Here is a 22,916-nt window from a genome sequence, read left to right as displayed (position 1 = left end):
GGTTTATAGCTGTAATTTTGGTCGACTACCAGCAATTTTCTGAAAATCTAGGTCAGTAAGAGGATGTCAACTTTAATTATTTAGCATAAATTGCACAAAGCAGGAATTTGTTCTTGTCCTCGGGTGTGAAAACTCGACCTGTTGTTAATTAGAGCACAATCCAGCGAAAGTTGATCAGGGTCTAATTTAGTGTAATAGGAGCGAGAGCGGGAGTTGGCTGCGGTTTCCCGATTCCTCCGCAGTCTTTTGTCACGTAGTGGATAAAAAATCCCTTTAAAGAACAAAATGACGAGCAGAAAAGCATCCTGGGAATCGGGCGGCATAAACAAAGATTTCTAACACGTTGAGGGTTCTTTGAAAAGACGCACCAGCAAACTCCTAATCTCCACTTCCTTGTTTTCACCAAATATAAAATACATTATTAATTTTTTTAAAAATTAGTTTTAGTTCATTCCATAAAGTGTAATGCCAACAAACAAGTAGGTGCTACATTTTATTTTTTAAAGGACTAGTTATATTTAGGCCTGCAACCAGCTATTATCAGTCATGTTTTCTATTGATTACTGTGATGAGTAATCAAATAAAAATATTGGCACATTCTGCAGAAGTTTCATTTAAACACTTGAGGATTTTTTTTGTACAACATAAGAAATGCATAAAAATACAGATAAATGAATAATTCAGTTCCTTATCTGTTTTCTTATCTTAAATGTATAATATTATCTTACGGTTTTGGCTTAATTCCTGCTCTTAGTATGTTGTTCTTTCAGCAAATACCCCGTTTCCGAATCTGTATACTATTGTTAATGATTATTTGATTACTAAAGTAGATGACAATTATTACAATAATCAAATGATAACCCTAATCATGGTTATTGCTTGCCATGATTAAGGCTTGATTAGGCTCCAGTAACCCTGGTGACCCTACAAGACATGTAGGATAATGGATGGAATAAGCAAAAAAGCTGATTAAAGACGTCATGAATTCCCCAAGAAAAAACACTAAATTTAGTGCTAATTAATAAGTTAAAAGAAAGGAAAACTATCATAAATGCTACAACAGAGAAGTAAATATAATTCCAACTACTAAGTGTAAAAATAAAGTCTCCATTAATTTCCATTAAAACAGTCATTTACAAATTATAAAATGGCTCACTAATACTTTCCAGGCCAGAACCTCCACAGTGTTCCTTCTCAGCCACCAAAGCTTCAATCCCACAAACAAACAAGCGCAAACAGGAAAACTAGAGAAAAAGATAAATAGTCATTTTCAGGCAGCCTGTTGCCAGCTGCGCTCCAACAGAACCCTAAGCGGCGCTCTGTGGCCACCTAGTGGCGGCATATGGTCAATTCACCGACTGTGACGGAGCCAGAAGCTGCAGAGCGCCTACCTGAAAGGCTGCGAGGGCGGGCCTCTGCCAGGTCAGAGATTCCTCCGGTAGTGACGGTCTTCTTCATCCGGGAGCCGGCGGCTGCGGCGCCAAGGGCCGGCTTCGTCAAGGCATCGTCACTGCTGGCCCTTTTCAGCTACAAACACACGCGTCAGGTTAGTGCCAACATTATACTCTTCTACTCCTTAAATAAACCCAAATGCTTGTCGGTCTCTTAGTTTGTAAATGTAAGTGTAATCAACCTCAGTGTAAATCCAGCTGTTCTGTGAAGGCCTCAGACATTTGGTAGACAACATTAGTGAAGGACCATCATTAATTGGATTAATCTTGATGAATCAGTTGTTGAAATAATCATCAATTAATTTAGTAATCAATCATTCACTGGAGTATACAGAAATTAAAAATTCAAAACAGTAATTAAGCCAGAAATTGTTCAAAAATGTATGCATTTTGTATTTAAAATAAAAAACTTTCTGTAAATATATTCTACCTAGAACTCATCAAGTAGCAATGTTAGGGCTACTTGATTCAAATTCTGTTAATAAAAACCCCGTTGCATCCAATTATCAGCTAATCTAATATAGTCAATAAATCACCCCTACACTGTATTGATGTAAAGTCAAGCAGAAAGGGATGGGATCTTTTCACATGTTCATGTTAGATGGGCTTTTTCTTTAAGCCGCATCCTTTGCTACAATGGTCAAATGTGCACTAAAGGATTCAGTTATGAGTTGTAGTTGGATTGTAATAATCTTCTGAATAAATGCAATTTAAATTCAGGTTAAATTACACCTGGCTGCTGTGACTCACCTTGCTGAGCCGCTGGTCTGAGGCCAGCGTGTTGGAAGACCTGGAGTTCCTCAAGGCTGCAGAGGTGGAGGTAGAGGAGGTCAAGGAGGCCTGCCTTACCCGCTCCTGGAGTCCCGGCTTGGGCAGCCCTCCCTTGGTGGCGCCTGATTTAAGCATGGCTGCCTGTTTGGAGACAGAAAGGCTATATTTAGCATGTTTATATTTGATTTTTACCTTGGCGCTTAGTAACTTTTGTCCCAATCGATACTATCTGGAGCTTGTTTAATGATTATCATAAAAACAGACTTCTCACCTTTAACTTTAATCATATTTTTTCTTTAAATATATACAATTATCCAGGTTTGAAGCACACAAAGCCAATAGGAAGCACAGAAGAATAGGGACAACACACCTATAAGGCAGCAACATTGCCTGGTGGCATTTTCTTGCCGTTCCAAAATACACAAACGAAAAGCCGCTGTAATAAGTAACACCACTGAACCGCTTCCTGACAGAGGAAGGTAAAGGAACAGCCTCTCTTATCTAATTTGCTCAAACTTGGAGGGACTTACCAAGGCTTGACACAACATGCACATAAGTAGCGAGTAGGAACGCAGATGGCTAAGGCCACAACGGTTATCTTTCTGAGAAATATGTTTTTAAAAACCCACACAATGAGGGGTTTGTGTTTCCATCGCCAACAGGATGTGGTCAGCATGACTGCGTTTTATGTTTCAAGGAAAAGCCTTCATCTGGGGAAAACAGGAGGGCACTTAAACATGAGCGTGCCTCCTGTGTTGTTCCCTGTGGCCAGGCTGACTTATTGATTAGGGTTTTAGCAACCTGATCTCCCGAGGCAACCGGATAATTCATGATGGACCCGTTACATGACACACGCATGGGTTTATAAGTCAACCGTACACTTATGAAGCGTTCTAGCAATGCCTTGCCATTTACTTCTGATTCTCTGCACCAAAAATTATATTTGGAGGGAATATCTGGAGATGAAACGCTGAACAAAACTAGAAGAAAAAACATGTCTGAACCGTCCTAGAGAGTCCTGCAGAATCATTATAGTGTAAAAATATAGGATACCTAAAAATACCTGAGGTACTGGATGTCTAAACAACCTTCAGGTCTGAGTGTGAGCATGCAAGGTTGTTTGTCCCGTCGTTGCCCAGGGTGTACAACGCCTTTCGCCCAATGACTGCTGGAGAAAAACAGTCGTAGAAATGAAAGGATGGATGGATGTTAACGGGGGCGGGCATTTACTGCGTCATTTATTGTGGAAAACCTTGTATGTTAAGGATTGTGATTCATTATGTCAAATAAAAAGCTAAACTGAAAGCATCATTGGAAATGTTATCGTTCCCATGTTTGCATTTCACAAGATCATGAATAAATATCAGTAACCACAGTACCACAAAATTAGCCCAATAAATTTGAAGTCAACATCGGCCAACCGTCGCCTCCAAGTTTCTGTTCTTGTAATATTTCGTCTGATCTTCTAATCACTAAATCAATCTTTACTGCTTTATTAGTAGCTTTGTGTTTTTCATACTTATTTAATAGATTTCTTGATTTCAGCAGGTTAATCCGTATAAATATCACTGGGTACAAATCTAAACACAGTTGAAGAGGAAATATTGTAATAAAAAAGGTCCTTTTTAGGGACTCTAGTGTTCTTCAGCATGGATACACAGGATCGTGCTCATTTTTTCAATAATGTATTATGAGAAGATGGAGGATGTAGTCTGCAGTCACAGAGCTATGATGACAAGTTTAATATTTTACCTCGCATCTAGAAATACTGCTGGTATTTGTATGCATGACATACAAATCATAAGATAATGAAGCTACAAACACTTTGTGAAATAGTCTGTTGATTTTTCGTGTTGGTGTTTACAGAAAAGATTAGAGGAGCTTCAGGACTTGCTGACTGTGTTCAGTGTTTTGTATGAGAGCATGTGTTTCTCTTCTGGCCCATCAGATGATCCTCAGGACTTCTCGGGGCAATATCCTGTGACTAACTCCTGCCTGAGTGGGCCGTCCAACAACGCCTCAGCAGTGACGTCTCACCTCGTCTCAGGTCATTTTACGCGGCCGTTACTGCCAGACACGAGTTTGACCTGCTCTCATCTCAACATGGACAAACAGAAAAGGAGTGATTTGAGACGTTCCCGTTTAGAATACTCTATTTATATTTTTCAAATTAAAAAAAAACAGAACGATCAAAGATAACCTGGCAGCTTTGAGAGTAAAAAAAAAAAAAAGCTTTTTGGCTTCACCTCTTTCGGCCACTGCGGAGCTACGTTCTGAAAAAGTGACCTCGCCATATTGCACTGCGGCGGTCTGATTCTCAGGAGCTAGAACGGTGTCCCACTTACTTCCCAACGACCTACTAGCTATGAAACTTCAATCTCTACGACAAACAGACATGGAGGCTCCGTTCTCGTCTCTTGAACAACGTAAAAGTTTAGATGAGAAACTGCGATTGCCATTTAGCCGACAATAGAAATCTGGAAAGTGTGACTGGACTACATTTTTTACAATCTGATTTTTAAAAAATTCACAGGCAGAAAAAAGGCCTGGGTTTGAACATGACTTGTGAAATCCTAAACATGGACCCTGCTCTAAAAAAAAAAAAATCCAAACTTCACATAAAGGCAAGCATAATTTGTGGTTCTGAAATAAGTCATAGGTAGTCATCTACCTTAATTACTGCTAAAAATAGCACGTTAAATGGCAGGCTGAATATGGGACAAAGTGCTGGAGCAGTTTTATGGACTACACTACAGAGAGAAAAGGAAAAAGGGAAGTTATTTATACACATTTTGAATATATATTTATTTACAGAAATAAATGGCGGCTACCAGTGGAACCAATTTCAGATGGATAAAAAGTTGGTGTTTTTCACAAATCAACCATTTGGTTTTCCATCCGACTCGATAACCCATTTAAAAAAAACAATAATTTCAACAGTACAAATGTTTCTAAAGTAATATATTAATCTAACATATATCCTTTTTCAGCTTCACTGAACGGCAGCCCAGTCTGTCAGAAACACGATCATTTTCAACTAGTTCAATAAGTTAGTGGTAACAACACTCTTCACTGTGGATGTTGTTGCTGAAGGAGGAGCACTCAAAATTCAGGCGTTTACAATTAGAGGAAATAAGTAAAAAGCTAATAAAAAAGGAAAGCATTTTCTACATTACCTTGAAACATGTCTAGAGTGTAAATGAGAGAAAAATACACTCAGCAGATAACAGGAAGGCCGAACAAAGTACAGGAAAGTTGCTCTGTTTTTCCCTATAAATCAGCTACCATGCTATTGTACTTTTTGTGTGCACATCATTTACACAAATATACAATCTGGCTAACATGGCTCATCATAACCTATGATCAGAGGCAGAAACAGCTCAGCGATCATAACAGCTCCTTAAGTTTTAAGTTGAGACACTACAGCAGTGCAACCAAGTTCTCCTACCACTTCAAACACTCATTGCATGTCAGCATGGTTAGAATAAGCAGCAAAGAGGAATGCATGCACCCACAACTAGGAGCTCCACATGTAAAACAGCATACATCCTGTCAGTACGTTTGCATGAAACTACAGATATCATGTTGATCAAAGGGGAAATAGCAGTCCTGCAAAGCTGTGGTTGCAAAATTAGCTGCTTTCCTGTTGTGGTTTTTAATCAGGCATTTAAATATAGTTTGACATTTTTTTGAACATCTTGAGAGGTTATCAAGTACAATGTTGCTACATTCACATCATGACAGTAGTAGGCTTAGTAAAAAGAACATTGGAAATTAACATTATTGCAGCAAAGTGTAAATGGCATTACCTGTCGTAAGCCACTGTTCCTAAAAGTTGTGCAAAGTTCTGACCCAGCTCTTATTTCACTTTTGGAGAAGCGGCAGAGACGAGCTGCCAGAAATGTCAGAAATCAAGCTGAAAACATCTACTGCCGATGTTTTCCCAGACTTTTCTTACTCATTATATAAAGTTCAAACAATTTTTTTCCCACCCAGACTTTTGAAAACCAAACTCAAACCAATTTTTGATCTAAAAATAATAATAAAAAAAAGGATATCAAAATAACAAAAACATACAGCATGTGATTTCTTGAGCAGACCACTCACTTGTTAAGTAGAAGATGCTGTCCAGGAGCCCGAGTGCTCTGCTCCACAACTGAGGATAAATATCTGCTGCTTGGCCCAATGGAGCAAGTCGGGGGTGAAAATGAACGGACACGAGAAGCGGCCGACAGCCTCCACACAGCAGCCAGAAAGAGGAAGAAGTGCCTTGCTCTCTTTCTGCTTCATACAAAGGAGAAGCGTGTCACATAGCTGCTGCCATGGGCATGTTTCTGTTCTCACCTCTCAGTTTTACACTTGTGATTAACAAGGGTTAAAAAAAAAACACTACAAAAATAAATACTTACCAATGTATTTGGTGTAGTTTCTAGTGCAAACAACTTGGTAGACTTGAAATAAGAGCACTTTTCAGCATGATATAGGAGCTTGTTTTAAGTTAATCATTTCTTAATATTGATTTTAAAAAGTACTAATTGCAAGTAAATAATCTGGCATTTTTCTCATATTACAAGTTAAAACGTATTGCTGCACTGGACGATTATTTCTCTCATAACTAGTACGTTTTCATCAATATTAATGACTTAAAACAAGCTCCTATATTGTGCTGAAAAGTCACTTGTAAGTTTGATTTGTCTTATTTCAAGTGTGTAAAAGATATTTGCACTTGAATCTGGACTAAAAATATTTGCTAAGACTTTGGGTTTTTCTTTTTGCAGTGAAGGAAGAAAGAACCAGAGGGAGGAATGGATTGCCATCATGTGACACAAACGAGAGCGATGAATTTTATTCTGAAAAGATTCAACTATCGAGAAGGAAGATCAATCACAATATTTTTTTAAATGACAAGTTTTACTAACGAATTCTGCAACTCCAATCTATTTATAACAATATTGTATTTTGTTTTGTTTCCACACCAGGTTGTGTGGGCAGAAACGGCAGCGACTGGCACTGACAAAGCCCATCTGTGTCTCAGAAAGCCTCAGTAATATGAGGGTGGATCATTTGTGGCCTGGCTGACAGTCAGAATTTATGTTCTTCAGTAATGGTCTCATTTTGATCCCACAACATGCAGCTTGCCAAGGATGTAGAGCATGTGGGTCGAAAGTGAACTGCATTCGGGTCTGGGATTAAACGGGCTTCAGTTTGTGGCCAGTGGTTAACAGAGGAACTCAATCTGACCGCACCCCTTCGCAAGCAACAGGCTGCCTTTTAAAGTGTTGCAGCTAGACTTGAGAAAGACTGCAGATTGCTTTTAAGGCATTGCACACTCCCACGTCCTGTTGCAGAGACTGATTTTTTTCAGTGTGGTTTAATCTCAGTATAAATGTAGAAGTTCTGCTTCAGAGGTTTAGGGGGTTTTCATACTTCATAGTCTGGTGGACTCGGTTTGATCTGGGACCAAAATTCAAACATTTGTTACATTTTTAGCTGGTATGGTTCTCTTTCACACTGCACTGTGTCAAATAAACCAAACTCTTTCAGAAACCTATTCCCCTCCTCACCTATGGTGGCGCTGCAACAAGAGTGACATAAGGAAATGACAGGAAAACATCTAAAGACGACAGCTTCCTTCACAAAAACAAAAACGGACTTTTAGCAGTTGTAGGATTTCCCTTTCTCCCTCCAATGTTAGACTCAGATTACATTTGTTTTGTTTGTATTAACCCGGAATACCCTGCGCTATAGTTCGCTTCCTGCTTTTGAGGCGGTCTCCTGTTCAACTGGCGTTCACATTCAACTGAGCTAGGTTTTTATTCAAACCAGAGTTCACTTTTTTCCCAGAGATCAATTGCACCTTCACACCTCCCCAAACGAGCCGGACTTTCTAGGCAAACAAACAAGAGTTCAATCAAAGTGGACCAAACAGGGCTGGTGAGAATGCATCCGTAGAGAACAAACGGCATCATGAAGAGCATGGTGAAAAGCTTAAAGCAGAGTTAGGTTGCAAAACACTTTCCCAAGCTGAAGTTTGGTCTCAGAGCACAAGCCATCATTCAAACATGGAAAAAGTATTGCACAACTTGAATCCACCAACATATGGTCATTCACTTAAACCAACAAGCCGGGCAGGAAGATAATTAATCTAGAGAAAAAGCCAAGAGATCCGTAGTAACTTTGGAGGAGCTGCAGAGTTTTACAGATCAGGAGAATTTGCAGACGGGAAAATTATTAGTCACCCAAATAAATGGCCTTGTGCAAGAAAGGACAGAAAGAAGAGACCCTCCAAATGTTTACTAGAAAGACGTATACCCTCCGGATAATTTCCCTTCCCTTTTACGCATTTTTGTTTTGATCTTGCAAATAAAATCCTAACACAACTACTTGAAGTTTATGGTTGTAACATGACAAAGTGTAAAAGACTCGAGGGCTATGAATGCTTTTGAAAGGATCTGTATTTACATCGAGTCTGGAGATAATGCCACGTAAATTGCAGCCCACACATATTTTGTCAATGCAGTGCTTCATTCGTGTTACTGTCTACTGTGGTCTCATTCAGTGTCTGTGTGGCGACACAAAATTCCTCCATGGGGACAGAGTGTTGGCCGTTTTCCACAATGCTTGGAGCCATGTTGACGCATAACACTCTTAACAATAACTGGTTAAAAACGTGATCTTTTGTAGATAGCTTGTTGGAAATACTAACTTTGTTCATTTTTACCCCGAGTTTGGCAACACTTAGTGGTGTTTTACAACTGTCTGTTTCTGCAGTCTACATATTTGACAGAATGTTACTATAATCAGAAAAGGCCAAACTGAACCACATTGAACCAAATATAGCACATAAAAATATTAACAACAACACAGGAAACTAAAACTGAAACGCTAGCCATTTTATTATTCTAATGCAACAGATCTGAATGTTCTCCCCTCTTCTCTGGTTACTCTAGCTTCCACAGTCCAAAAACAAGATGGCTGATTGGTCTACTTTCTTGCCCTAAGGTGTGATTGATCAACACACTTGATGTATATTAGTTTGATTACTTTGGTGAAGGCATTTGTCAAAATGTAACATTTATTGCTCATTTCACAACTGGTTACTGTATTGTATTTTTATGATGGTTCAAAGTATCAATGTGCTGGATTAGAAATATTAATAATTTCAGTTTTAACCTGTTCAAAGTAAGGTTAGATTAAGTTTCTGCTCAAAGTGAAATTGCACAATACTTGGTGTGGCCAAAATGAAGAAACATCTTACATAAGACAATAGAAAACAAATACCAATAAGTACAAGCTCAAATATTTTTCATCCATAACAATGGGCGCTTTGTACATTTAAGAAACTCGTGGACTTTACATAATACAGCCAATTATCCAAACCTGCTGCAAAACTCAAAACTTGGCTTAATGAAAAACAGGACATAAAGGCAACATTGCAATGAAAAAACATGAATAATTAATGACAGAACATGGAGCAGTACGGCAGGACACCGACTAGGTGAAGTATCTCCACCATTGTATGAAACAAGATGACAACATCCAGCAGGCAGAGTGAGGTTCCTACGGTGGGCGACAACTGCCTCACACATTTTCCTTCTTCCTCCTTATGTGCACAGGAAGGAGTAGTGAGTCAGATTCTCCAAGCACGCACAACGTTTTTGACGGATATAAAAGCAAACATGCAGTGATGGTGATTCAGTCGAGTCTGTGTCTAAAAATAAATCCGTTTCCATGATTATTGTGCACAGGATGGAAGCAAAAGCCAGAAAGTAGCACGAGATGATGCCTACATGGTCAGAGTAACTCCTTTGTCTGCAAAACGAAATCTCTGTCCACCGGTCACCGTTCGGTCTCCATGGTAAGTAGGTGTTTTTCTGGTAGTTTTCGCAGCCAACCCACCAGTTTGTTCCCTGAACGTAACACAGTCCAGCTGGTTTTAGATGTATTGCTATGGAGACAGTTCTAAACTTAAGCATGGCATTTTCTTACTTGCATGGGTTGTTTAACAAATAGCAGCTCCTTAGCCTCTGCCACAAAACACACGGCCTTCCTTTCACCAGTTTGGTCAGCCACGCCTCCTCTAGGCAGACCCACTCAACAACCAGCTGTACAGCATCCCACATACATCTTTGAATATCATCCTCATCACCATGGGAAAATCTCTACATAACACATGGAGCAACACCAGATGGTTGAAATGTCAAGTCTAGGAAAAGACGGTACTAAAGTACTAAAATTATTAGCATATATTTGTTTAGTGATTTGATGTTTTTCAAGAAATTGACAATATTACATATACCAGTTCAAATTCCTTCAACACAAATGTATAGTTGTATATTACTGTAGAAAAATGTCACGAAATAAAACTAAACTGAGGTCCAATTTAATAAGATTGTAATGCTCAAATATAAAAATATCAACTGCCTGGGTGTAACAGGATTCCTGAAAAATAAGCACGTTACAACAAAGCTCAGAAAGCACCTGTAAACTTTTTGTGCTGCTTGAGTTAGTGACCTTAATGACATCACATGACCAGAGCAGCAGTTAGCCAAATGTCCACCTGCACTGGAGCAGTAAGACCAGTCACAGCTCAAGATTATTTAAACAATGTAAAAATAAATGTAAATGAAATTTAGTGGAGTAGGTGCTAAAATAACATGAATGCTGGGGTTCATCACTCGGACAAGTCAGGTCAGATTATCATTGGCCTGCCTGGAGCAGCTCTTCCCAGGTAAACAAACTACTCATTTGCTTTTTGTCCATAGACGTATGGTAGACACGTACCATCTTCCTGCCCACCTTGTTTGACTTCTGAGACTCACAACACATTTATACAGCAACATTCCCCATCTATTGCTAAAAAGCAATTTGAAAGTCTTTCAAATTTTGATCCTGAAAGTCTGAGTGTCCAGTTTCCAGATAAAGACCTCTGAGGTCGAGGAGATGTTTAACACCTTCACCCAATCAAACACACAAACATTAACCAATTATTTACTTCATGCAATAACAAAAAAAACCCCAAAAAAAACAAAACCACTCAAGTTATTTCAACCATTGATGATACAAATGTAAATCTGCTACAAAAGAGAAATTCTTTAATGTCTGTAAATATCAACATTTTGAATGAATTAATGAGGAAAGAGAGTCTTTGTTCCAACCTGCTAATCACAATCTTTGAATTGTCCACTCCTCCAGTCAACTGTGTACCAACAGGTAGGGTGTAGAAACTTCTCTTCTTAGTCTGTGTATTTGTGAAACTATTACATAATCTGGATTAAAAAAAATATTGTTGCCAAGCCTAAACATGTTTCAGCACACGCTATAAAGTCTAAAACAAAGAGCAAGATGCAATATGGTAAAGAAAATGCTGAAGCTCAGAAAGAACAAGAAAGCAGGTACTTTTATTTGAAAATCCAAAACACAGACAGCACATAAAATCTGTTTTTGCAGCTCGAGTCTAAATCCAAGATTCCAGCCCATCTCCTTGAATCGGTTCACAGCCACAAGTTTTTCAAGGACTTTTGGCACCAGCTATTTTCCACAGCTTTCCCATTTCCTCTTCCACCCGCTGATGCTTGTTGAACTCCTCAGCTTCGTTCTGGATGTTGCTGTTGTTGGCAAAACTACCTCCATCACAACTGGATACGGCCTTCCTTTTCCTGCCACAAAAAAGGCTCACACTCCTTCGTTTTCTTCAAAAAGTGTTGGTTCACCGACTGTTTGATTCTGTACATTAATAACTAGTTAACCCACTACCAACCTGGGTAACGGTAATTAATTTGTAGATATTGGTCCATTTGGTAAGCTTTTTGGGCTATCTGCACATGCTAACTTGTCAGCACTGCTGGTGAAGATGCATTCATATTTTACTGCAGCAGTAATCCAACACTGTAAAAACCCAGTGTTTATTTTCAGTACATTTATTCAAAGATTAATTGCATTTATTATATCTAATCTATACATAGAAACATTAGTTGGTTCTTTATCATTTTATCCAAAGTCATTAAGCTCCATTTGTTGCCTCATATTACAGACACCTGGTAAAATAGAAGGGCTGTTTTGGGACTTGTAAATCATTTCTGTGTTTATTTAGATTATCGTTTATAAAGACACTATAAACTTGCAATATAAGATAGTCATTTTACAGATCTTTTATAAGGAGTTTCCACAAATGTATTCATGTCTAAATGTGTGCAAATACTAGCGCTACTACACCACCGTTAAGTTACTACTGTACCGTTGCTGGAGCACATGTGTAGCATCTGTCCAACACCTGAATGTAGTAAAGGAGTGTGTGAAAAAACCATCATCTCAGCTAAAGCCCAACAGGAAGCGTGGGATCGCTTCATATCCCATGCTGCGAGGCGGTCTCTGTTCCCTCTGTGTTCCTATATTAGTCAGTGGGGATGTGAAACTTGCATGCAACAGGATACATAATGTGGTACTAGCAGAGTTGCAGCAGTTTCAAACTAGAAATTACAGAAAATGTTTCATTTTCTGAAGGCAGAAGAATTTATTAGAAACGGGAAACAAACCAAGACCTGTGTTGTTAGTGTTTCTGAAAGTATTTTTTGAGTCTAAAGCAAAACGGCAGCGTTTCAAAAACCATTTTTTGATTTTTTTTTGTGCTCAGTTTTGCGCTTCAAATAAAGTTATGAATAACACTGAAGTAATTTCTCAAATAAAACACAAAACAACAAGTTCTTGGTGTAGGAATATGAAACTGTGAAACCACAAGAGCATCTGCTTATATCAGCAACTTTGAGTTAAAAAAAAAAAGAAGAGAAGGAACCTACTGAGGAAACTGCTGAGTTGATGGTTTGCTTTGATCTGGACAGAGATCAATAGGTTTTCTAGTTTGCCTTTAGGCCTGGAAAGTGTAGATTCACAAATCTTCTGAATAACAAGGTCTCACCTCAGGACTCTGGTTTATGGATTGTTTTGGCTCCGATTCAAGGAAGAAAGGGGGATTTTCTTTATTATTTTCTATGATTCATGCCCAGGAAACAGGAATACAAACAATAAAACTTATTTTACATATTGTTTTGGGATAAAAATGAATTATGGATGTGAATAATCAAATAAGATTATTTTATTTCTCACTTCTTTCACAATATCAAGGAACACTGCATACCTGCATGCTAACAGGTTAACATTGTGCCCACAATCACTTTTCTCTGTGGAAGTTGCCACTGCAGAACAAAGACAGTTGTGTTCTTTATCAGAGAGTAGCGTTTAAAAATGAATTAAACCTTTTGAGCAGACAGGTGTTGGCTGTTTATTCAGGTTGCCACAACAGCGAAGGAGTAATCAGCAAACAACAGGAAGCTTAGAATATTAAAGTAAACATGATCCCTTATAAAAGGGATCTGTTTGATCCCATTGTAAGAGTCTGATTCCAGCTGTTCTCGAATCTGTAACAGATTAGTATCAATTATTGTAAGAGTCCCATTTCTCTACAGAGAATATGAACAGAAACCACTGTGACAAAGCTAAAAGCAATAATACCCAAATACAAGACTTTTGAGACAATTTAAGATGCTCTGTCTGTATTCATTTTGTCTGAAAATAACAGTACATCATTTGTTCAACTGCAGAGAAACTCAATATGACAATGTCCTCTGCTCCTAACAATGATTTTCCTTCAAATACTAAAAAGGTGGAGATTTCTTTTTCCTATTTTTGAAATCATTTTATTAAAAGAAATTAAACGAATGTCTTCTCATAAGATGCATATTGTACATTTGGACAGAAATAGAAAAATATTTGTGTTTAGTGAAGGAGCAAATATTGCTTTAATTCTTAGTTTAGTTTTGGAGGATTTTAATGTATTTCTAAATTTTTTAGTAATGTTGAGAGACAGTTCTGTAAATTTGGACTTTTCTAGAGAAATTATTTTATTTAAGTATTTTATATATATAAGCGAGCTCCGTTTAAAATGATCGAAAATAGTTAATTTTTTATTTTATTTTTTTTAGCAAAAGTTTACAGCAACAAGTCAGAGCTATTCATAAACTAGTGATTAGAGATTTATGCATCAACAGTCTGAGTCCTTCATCATTTCCCCAAGCAATCTTCTATATTTGGGGATCCAGCTAATAAAATGTGAAGACAGAGACAACTTTTATGAATATTTTAAGCCTCCCGTTTTCTGTTTCATCTTTCTCAGAGCTGCGGCTCCCCTGAGGTTTGAACTTCCTGCTCTCTCAGTGTCAAAGTTCTTGACTGATAAACAGTCAGTCGGAGCCACGTTGCAGAAACTTCAGCTGCTTTCCAGTCTACCAAGCTGGCTGAGTGTACCGAGTGGGCGGACTCCATAGAAACACAAGCACAGCATCCACAAGGTCTGCGAGGGAATTTAAAAAAAAACTACAAAAAAACAAAAACAAACATGCAGCCACTAAAACCGAGATATTTTCCACAATGGAACCTCATAATCATCAGCACCAACAACAACCCTTTCTGTCCAACCCAACAGAAATGAACACTCCTGTTTGTATTTTGAGTGTATGCTGTACCCAGTATTGTGGCATGAAAGGCATTTGATGTTCGCTGCGGGTGTGTTCGGTTTGACTTGTATGGAGAATAAAGGAGATTACAATGGGTCAGACAACTAACAGACAAAGCAAATATTTTAACAACCTGATAAGTCACACACCCAAGCTTGCTAGTCCTGTTTGCATTTTAATTCACCCGCCTCTTGCGGAGCTGCATGCCTTTTATACTTTTACCAAGACAAAAACATTAGCATTCCTTAAAGCCAGTGAGTTGAGCCACTGAGGGCGATGCTTGTCAAGTATGTAGATTGTTTCCTGAGCTTCAAACACAGCCTGAGGAAATGAAGATGCTTGGAGCTTCCCTTCACAGAACAAACAAAGAGAAAGAAACGCTCTGTACCACTGCGAGGCACAATATGTATCTACTTACTGAGGTGGGATATTTTTAGGCAGAAATGTTCTTGAAAATCTTGCAGAGGCTGAGAGCCATCTGTTGTTTCACAAGGCAAGAGTATATCGCTTTATACCTCCAAGCCCACATTTAGCCAAAAATGTTGATATTTCTTACTTATTTATTAAATAAATTGAATAGGTAATGAGCAGAGAGACAGACTGGTTACTGGAATCAGCAGGTTTATAGCTTGACAATGATCAATTAATCAAATATGTGTTTTTTTCTTATTGGTAGTACTATGCGCCAAGTAGTACTACTTGGCGCAGTGTAACAGTGTAGACACTCTTCAGTGTAGACACTGTTACAAAGTGAAGACAAAGTTAACCAGCTTTAGTATAATGGCGTCATAAGAAAGACCAGAGACATAGCAACTAGAGATGCATGATGTATCGGCAATAATATCAGATATAGGATTCAACAAACATGCAACATGATGTCAACTCGGATCTCTAAATAACTTCCAGCTGATAGGAGGAAGGCTTGAGGAATACATTTTGCATGAAAATCTATTAAAGAGATACCAGAAACAGCTAAAATCAGTAAAGGTACCTGCTAGCTTTCAGCTTCTGGCTAGCCCATTTCTAAATGGAGTTCCACTCTACTAATCATAACCACTCACCTTCCAACATAAGTATCCATTATTACAGCAGGGCGTACCACTCCAAAAGGGAACATTTAAATAATCTATGCTGCGTTGCTTTTTTGAATTCCAGTTAAATTATTCTCAAATAATGTTGAATACCTCAGTCCACTTTAATAATTTCTTACAGAGAGCTATGAAAGCTATTCTCTTCCCGCAGTGAAGTGGATTAACACAGGAAACGGAGCTGAACACTGCTTTGAGACAAACAAGGATATCCGACACACTGACCTCAGAGGACAAAGCTATTAATAATAAAGCCCCTCTATCTGTTCAACGGGTTTGCTGTTTGACTTTCTGTCAACTGAAAACCAACTAGATGGTTCAGAAAATAAGCAATGATGACTCACACTTTCTTTATTCTCTCTAGATGAATAAACGGATATTAGGAGTCTTTTTTTATTATTATTTAAATGTAGAACAACTTGAGTTAATTTAAAAACCGTCATGGTGGTAACACCTTGCACTTGTCTTTACCAAACTAATGACACATTTATTTTGATTCAAAGTGTATAAAATCAGCAGAACGCAGCCAGAGAGCAACATATTGTTTACGAGTGGGTTTATACATACAGTCCATCTCAAACAGAGTTCTGAGATAAGCATGGACTACCGTTATCTCAAGCTGCTCAACTGAAAAACATATCTGACATGAACACAAATGAATGCTCTGCACTTCTGACACTCCACACTGATGACAGCATCCTGCAAAAAACAAAAAAAAAAAACCCTCCCTCAGGGGAAAATCTAACAGCACTGCTGATGCTGTCAGAAAATGCAGGCAGCCCTGCTGGCATCCCATCTCTTTACCTCCTCAGCCCATCTTGTATTGTCAAAAGTATTACCACAAGTAGAACAAACTGAAACGTGCTGCTAAGATTTTCGAGAGTCTGATAGAAACCCACTATGAATTGATCTAGGATTAAGGCTCATCAGCGTTCTGACTGCATAAATTAGAGACTGCTGGATACGTTTTACGCTCTTATGCAAAAAAAACCCAAAAAAAAAACTATTAAAACCTATAAATTAAGGTGCTGATTTGTGATGCATCCTCTAGCAAAATGGTAACAAGCGTAATAAAGATGTAATGTATGGGATCATTATGTTTCAGCAGCTGCCAAGTCAGTTTTCTGAAAACATTATTTTGTTGAGTCCAGTCCTTCTCTGGCCTGGTTGATGTTATTTGTGAACTACTGCTAACTGAAAACAGGTTGCATAAGTTGTTTGTGGTAAAGGTCTGTAGGAAGTATTTTATGGTATTTTATGGTTATTATACTGTCTTACTGTGAGCATCACCAGTTGATAAGGAAGGCCTATCTCACATGAGAAAAAATAAAAACAAGCCCTCAGCAAAATGCCTTCCTAAAGCAGTCATGCGCCTTGAATATTTATACATGCTGTCAGGTGATAACCACAAACTTCTATGTTTTTTCTTGAAATATAAAGCGATGGATCAACACAAAGTAACACACAGATGGGTTTCTACATTTTGGACAATCTGCAAATGGTGGCAAGCATTTATATTCCTGAGTTAATCATTTGTAAACCCACCAGTCCCTGCAGCTACTGTGTTTTGGATAATGTCTAGCAACTTTGCACATTTAGAGACTGAAGTTTTTGATGTTGTGGAGAACATGTGAACAACTCTTGCAAAAATTCTATTGCAAGACTTTTTATGTCTTGCATCAGATTCTGAGTTGGATTTATGCTCAGGACCCGGGCCATTCAGGTTGGCCCGGGTCCGGGTCCAGTACACGTGGATGATGTGCACTGCTACTCTTTAAACCTCTCATGTCATTCAACATGCAGGCCACATCGTTCAGTTTTGGTCAGAACCTCGTTCAACATGTTGGCAGTGTAACCCACATGATTTGCGATAAACCGATAACAATGGCTTTCATCCTACCACTATGTCATAAAAGTAGGATCTGAAGAGTGTGCGACCAAAAGTTGTCATGACAACAGATTCCGTTTCTGCAGCTCATCCAGAGTTAGCATCGGCTTCCTGGTTGCTGTGCTACATCATGTCTTCTTTCTGGGACTATCCATAACTCAGGATGTTGCCTTTCACATATGAAATACATTGTAGTTTCTGTTTGTAGAATAATAAAATGTGAATGGGTCCAAGGGATAGGAATACTTTTGCTAAGCGATGTAACTGCAATTGGGTTCAGAAGACAAAAGCAATAAAATAGCATCCTTGAATAGCATTCTTGTGTTATCTATATCCATGAGGGACAAAAACATAAAATATTGCAGAACAGAAGTGGATCTGAAAATACAAAAACCAAGGGATACTATGATATCTGTAAAGCGAATGCAAGGTTCATCTAATTAGTCATAAACCTCATATAAACCAGGGTTGGTTCATCTAGGATAATTTTCTTTCACTTCAGTATCGGTGCAGTTGAATGTTTGCCAATGCAAGACAGAGATTAATGTCCCAAGTGTTAAATTAATTGAGTAATCCATCACTGTGGGTGTGTGTTTTTCCACAGAAGTAATTTGCCGTCTCTGAATAGAGAAGAACATCGCTGTAGCATCTTATATTTCACCAGATGGACAGGGTCACTGCAAATGTAGTTACCTGTCCCGAGAAAATTCGCTCAGAACCAACAGTGGAAGGAAAACAGTTCGTTTTCTCCTCGCCGTCCCTCCGCAGCGTCGTCAACGCGAGCCGTTTCCAGGACACCGGCGCTGGTGGGAGATATTTCTCAGAGTCGGCCCCAACACTGAGACGGGGACCTTGAATTCCCCTCTTAACATCTCACATTCACACAGGCTTGAATTCCTCTCACTAAGCAGAGCAGTCAAGGAGATCACGAGATAACATTTTCTGGGTAATAAAAGGACAGTTTCGCCACTATACAGCTGGATGTGTGCGTTCCCCACACAACCCCTGGCTATAAATAGCACAGCAATGACAGGAACTGCTTGGATAATGACTTGAACAGAAGATGAGAGGAGTTGTTGAGAAACTCACAGCTCCTTGCTGTTGGACATCCAAAACTACCTCCATCAATAACAGAATATCCTATGGATTACCAGATTGTAGACGCTGCAGTTCTTAGTCCGATATCTTTACTTTTGGATGTTAGTTGCTGGACAGATCCAGTCCAAATCAAATTGAGGAAACGGCTCCATTAACAAATGAGCAATTACAAAATCGGATGTTTTGACTTTGCTCAGACTGCCATATGACTTGCACTTCCTGCGGCTTTTTAGAAGAACAGCCTGTCCTGAAAACAGCCTGGATCCTGCAGACAGAGTCCCAAATTAACCATGAGTAAAAACAGAGTCTTTAAGGTGGCAGCGTTATGCGTTTCCCAGACGCGTAGAGCCATTTTAGCAACTGAAGGTAACTAGATCACCTACAGCTGTTATCTATATGTATATAATTATATTTTCCTTTAGATTTTGTAATTTAACACCTTGAAATTGGGCGTCTGTCTTTTTAAAAACTCCTGGTCTTTCTAACACTCCACCTTCAGGAAGTCATCACAACATCCTGATGATATTGCTCTCCATTAACCCTTTAACAACATTTTTACCTGCGTTGCTCTGAGAAGTAGCTCATATAATGAGCTCAGCAGATGCGCAGCTCGACCAGGTGTTTGCTAATCGCTGCTGGCTAGTTTGAAGGATCTGAGTGGGTGTTTTGTGGGGTAGGGCTTCTCTGTAAGGCGGAAACTCTGAAGCTTGGAAATTGCAGCGCTAAGGAAGAAGTTGCAACCCAAAGGCGGAGCTAGGTCCAACCAGGCATTTTGCACAGCTGAATGGTTGCTGTGGGAGATTAAAGGATTTCTCAAACATGCATATAAGAATCAAGGCAACACCCCAGGCATGTTTTTGATGAGGGAGTAAGATAAAAACATGATATAACCATCAGAAAATACATAATACCAACCAACCAACCAATGGTCTACCAAAAAGAAAATATGCAGTGGAAGCCTCCTAAAGAAAAAGTCCTTATATTAGAATTCTCTCCTCTTTTCTGCCAAAAGCAACAGAAAACAGTGATCCATTGCCCACTTCTTTCCTACTGGTGCCACATCGAGACGGATGTGGAGTTCTTCTAAAACATGAATTCTCAAATTCAAACTGTCTTTGTTCCCCACTTTTAGATACAAATATCCTTCATAGTTATAAAAAAATGTATTACTGAAGAATCTTCATTATGAAGAAAATAACAATGATCCATCTGTTTACGTGGCAGGATCAGAGTCACACACAGTCAAGACGGACCTTCTAGAAGGGCCAATTAAAGACAGAAACTGCAACCTTTCAGAAACTGCTGCACTAAATGCAACAATGGCTTGTTTAACTACAAAGGTAATGATCTAATGAGAAACAAATGGTTCGCTGATCACACCAGGAAGAACAGCTTGATGCTCCCAAAGGTGGTCCAGACACAACATGGCACTAAAACCAACAATTTACACCAAACTTAAGCTGCTAAGCTGGTTTTTTTTTTTTTTTTTGGAGATCCATTCAATGCCTCAACATTTTTAAACGGCACCAGGAGAAAAAAAAAACTAATGGATTTAATATTTTTTGGAACATTTTAATTCTCACATCAAATCTATTTCAATATTTTTAACAGCAGGTTCCAGCAGCACCTTGGTCTAAGGTTTTGAAATCTGCCGAGATGAGATTTCTAAATCAACATAAAAGAGTTTAAACTTAAAGCTACGCCCTGTTGCAAGTTTGACTATTTAAATAGCAACTGGAAAAAATATGTATACACAGTGCTGGACATGTTTACTTATGGAAGCGGTAAACTGCCAGAGCAAGGAAATAAATTCTGGAGTTGTATCTTGTTATAACGAGATACAAAAGTCGATAAAAACATTAAGATTTCTCTTTTTAGAGACACATAAAAATACTTTCCATTGACAGATTGACTTCATCTTCTGACTTCCATCTTTCTGACTCTCGTTTCTTCCAGATGACAAACATCCTGCGGAGAGTTGCCGTTCTATTATGACTTTCTCAATTAAACAAGAACATATTTTGGTTTTAATAAAATATTAATCTCATTTTAACAAGTTTTGTATCTCGTCATAACAAGATTCAGCTGCTGCAACATATCAGTCTAAACATCCTAAATATCAAATATGCTCACTTTGCCACTTCTTTTAAGTCTAAATTAATATTTCACCTTTTAAATTGAGGCCTTTTCCTAACATTTTTGATATGATCAGTATTGAAGGTTGGTTGATTTTATTTTTTTGATTTATAATAGTTTTAGATGGTACAGCATTGTTTAAACTGTATTTAAACATGATATTATAAATAAAGAGGTATTTATTTATTTACGCGTTTCAAATATTGAGCATTCAAAAATGGTTTGGCACGACAAAAATGATGAACATGTGGAGAAGCATCACATAGCCTCTGATAAGGACGGTGGAGAATCATACTTTCCAGCATACTTTGGGCCTGGTTCTTTTCTCTCAGAACCTTAGTGCTTGGATTTCTTGAAATACTGGGGCATTATAAATAGATGTCTGGTGACCCTCCAGTAAACTGAAAATAGGTTATTGGATGGTTCAGAAGGATATTGATCTAAAACATATAGCCAAGTCAACAAAGAAATTAATACAAACGACTGAGTTCTAAAATATACACAAATAGAAAGATTTGCCTAAAAAAGCAATACAAAACCAGCTAAAGAAACATTAGTCCATCAGAGAATTAGGTTTCTGTCTCTAGACAACAATTAAAGAAACTAAGCAGATGTTTGAGGTGCAGATGGGATGTATTGATCGAGCTGGAACCCTGTTGAGCACACAAACCCCGCCGGTGCAGCGAAATTAACTAAATTATCTGAAGCATCCTGTAGACTTCCAACATCCTGCAGGCGAGATTCCCCTCACCTGTTCAAGAATACAGCCAGTTCCAGGTCCAATTACCCTGGAAACAACATGTCCTTGGACTCTATCATCCTATATAAAGCAGGAGAAAACACGTCAGCTATAAAATGACTGTCAAAACCCAAATTACTCCCATTAACACTGCAAACAAGCGTCGACAGTCACTTCTGCGTCGGTGTTACCCCGGCCAAGCCAACACCGGTCCCGTGCAACTTAAGACTCCTTCTTAAATGTCCGACACAAGACAGCAGTAACGTTAAAATATTTGGATTTTACCTGAGTGAACTGGAGAAAAAATGAAGGAAAGCTGTAAGATGAGAAAAAGATAGAAACATGTAGTCCGTTTCTTCTCCTCACCTGTTCGCTAATGCGGAGGAGCTGCTGCTGCTGCTGCTGCTGCTTTCTGTGATGCTGCTACCGCCGCCGCCGCCGCCTCGCTCACGCGAGTCATTAAAGTGACACCCGCTGAACGAGCCGGTGGGTGGAGCGCGTGCTGGATGATTTGGCGCAGTGCTCGAATAGGTTTCTGGGAAACGTAGTCGTTAATGCTTCAAAAATTAGAAATGGACAGGACAAAAATAACCAGTAAAACGGAATTTTATATAAGTTTATATAACTTATTGCATACCTTTTATCAAAGGAAATAAACCTGGGCATCAATGACTCTGAAATTCAGTATTATCTCTGTATTATGTGGTCAAACTTTGAGATTATTTGGCTTTATTTGATGTCCTAGAGTAAGAAAAACAATGGCATGTTGTTTGCAAAAGTGAAGTTTTATTTATTTATTTATTTAAAATTTCTAACCTATTTTACTGTTGCTCATATATTCAATATTAATTATTTCCGGCAAACTGCAACTGTGAGCAACAACCCTTTTGCTCTTTGATCACTTTGTACCAGGCATTGCATTTCTTCCCCAAATCTCCCACATTTTTTATGGTAAACCTAATTATATATGCTCAGGAATATAATCCAATGCTACCTCAGAGGTTCAAACAGGGCACGCCAATAATCTTTTATTCCATTTTGAAAGTGTTGATTTTTATTTTGACGGATGTGAGTTTCTTGAGATGCAATCTATATAAAAACATGTTAAAATATCACAACAACTCCTAACTTGTGGTCTGGAATTATTTGAAGATCAATGGTGAGCAATATTATATGTGTGTGTGTGTGTGTGTGTGTGTGTGTGTGTGTGTGTGTGTGTGTGTGTGTGTGTGTGTG

General features: G+C 38.5%; 1 protein-coding gene and 1 long non-coding RNA gene across 6 annotated transcripts in view; one reads left to right on the top strand and one right to left on the bottom strand.

Annotated features, from left to right (window-relative positions):
* specc1 (sperm antigen with calponin homology and coiled-coil domains 1) overlaps positions 1–22,916 on the bottom strand; it is a 91,478-nt gene that overhangs the window by 67,805 nt on the left and 757 nt on the right. The window contains exons 1-3 of one of the 5 annotated variants that reach the window (XM_008428054.2): positions 22,047–22,108; positions 2,202–2,363; positions 1,392–1,527 (exon numbers count right to left, since the gene is read on the bottom strand). In XM_008428054.2, coding sequence (XP_008426276.1) covers positions 1,392–1,527; positions 2,202–2,357 — 292 coding nt within the window. In that variant the 5' untranslated portion in view covers positions 2,358–2,363; positions 22,047–22,108. The other 4 variants (XM_008428055.1, XM_017308626.1, XM_008428056.2 and 1 more) reach the window with 4 other exon arrangements.
* Positions 1,466–8,605, top strand: LOC103476032 (uncharacterized). The gene is made up of 3 exons (XR_535393.2): positions 1,466–1,546; positions 4,171–4,269; positions 7,001–8,605. It is a non-coding gene; the product is annotated as an uncharacterized LOC103476032 (long non-coding RNA).

This window comes from Poecilia reticulata, linkage group LG14 (assembly GCF_000633615.1).
Source record: "Poecilia reticulata strain Guanapo linkage group LG14, Guppy_female_1.0+MT, whole genome shotgun sequence".
In the NCBI taxonomy this organism is placed as follows: Eukaryota; Metazoa; Chordata; class Actinopteri; order Cyprinodontiformes; family Poeciliidae; genus Poecilia; species Poecilia reticulata.
The sequence above is the reverse complement of the archived record's forward strand: the minus strand, read 5'-3'. Positions and strand labels throughout refer to the sequence as shown.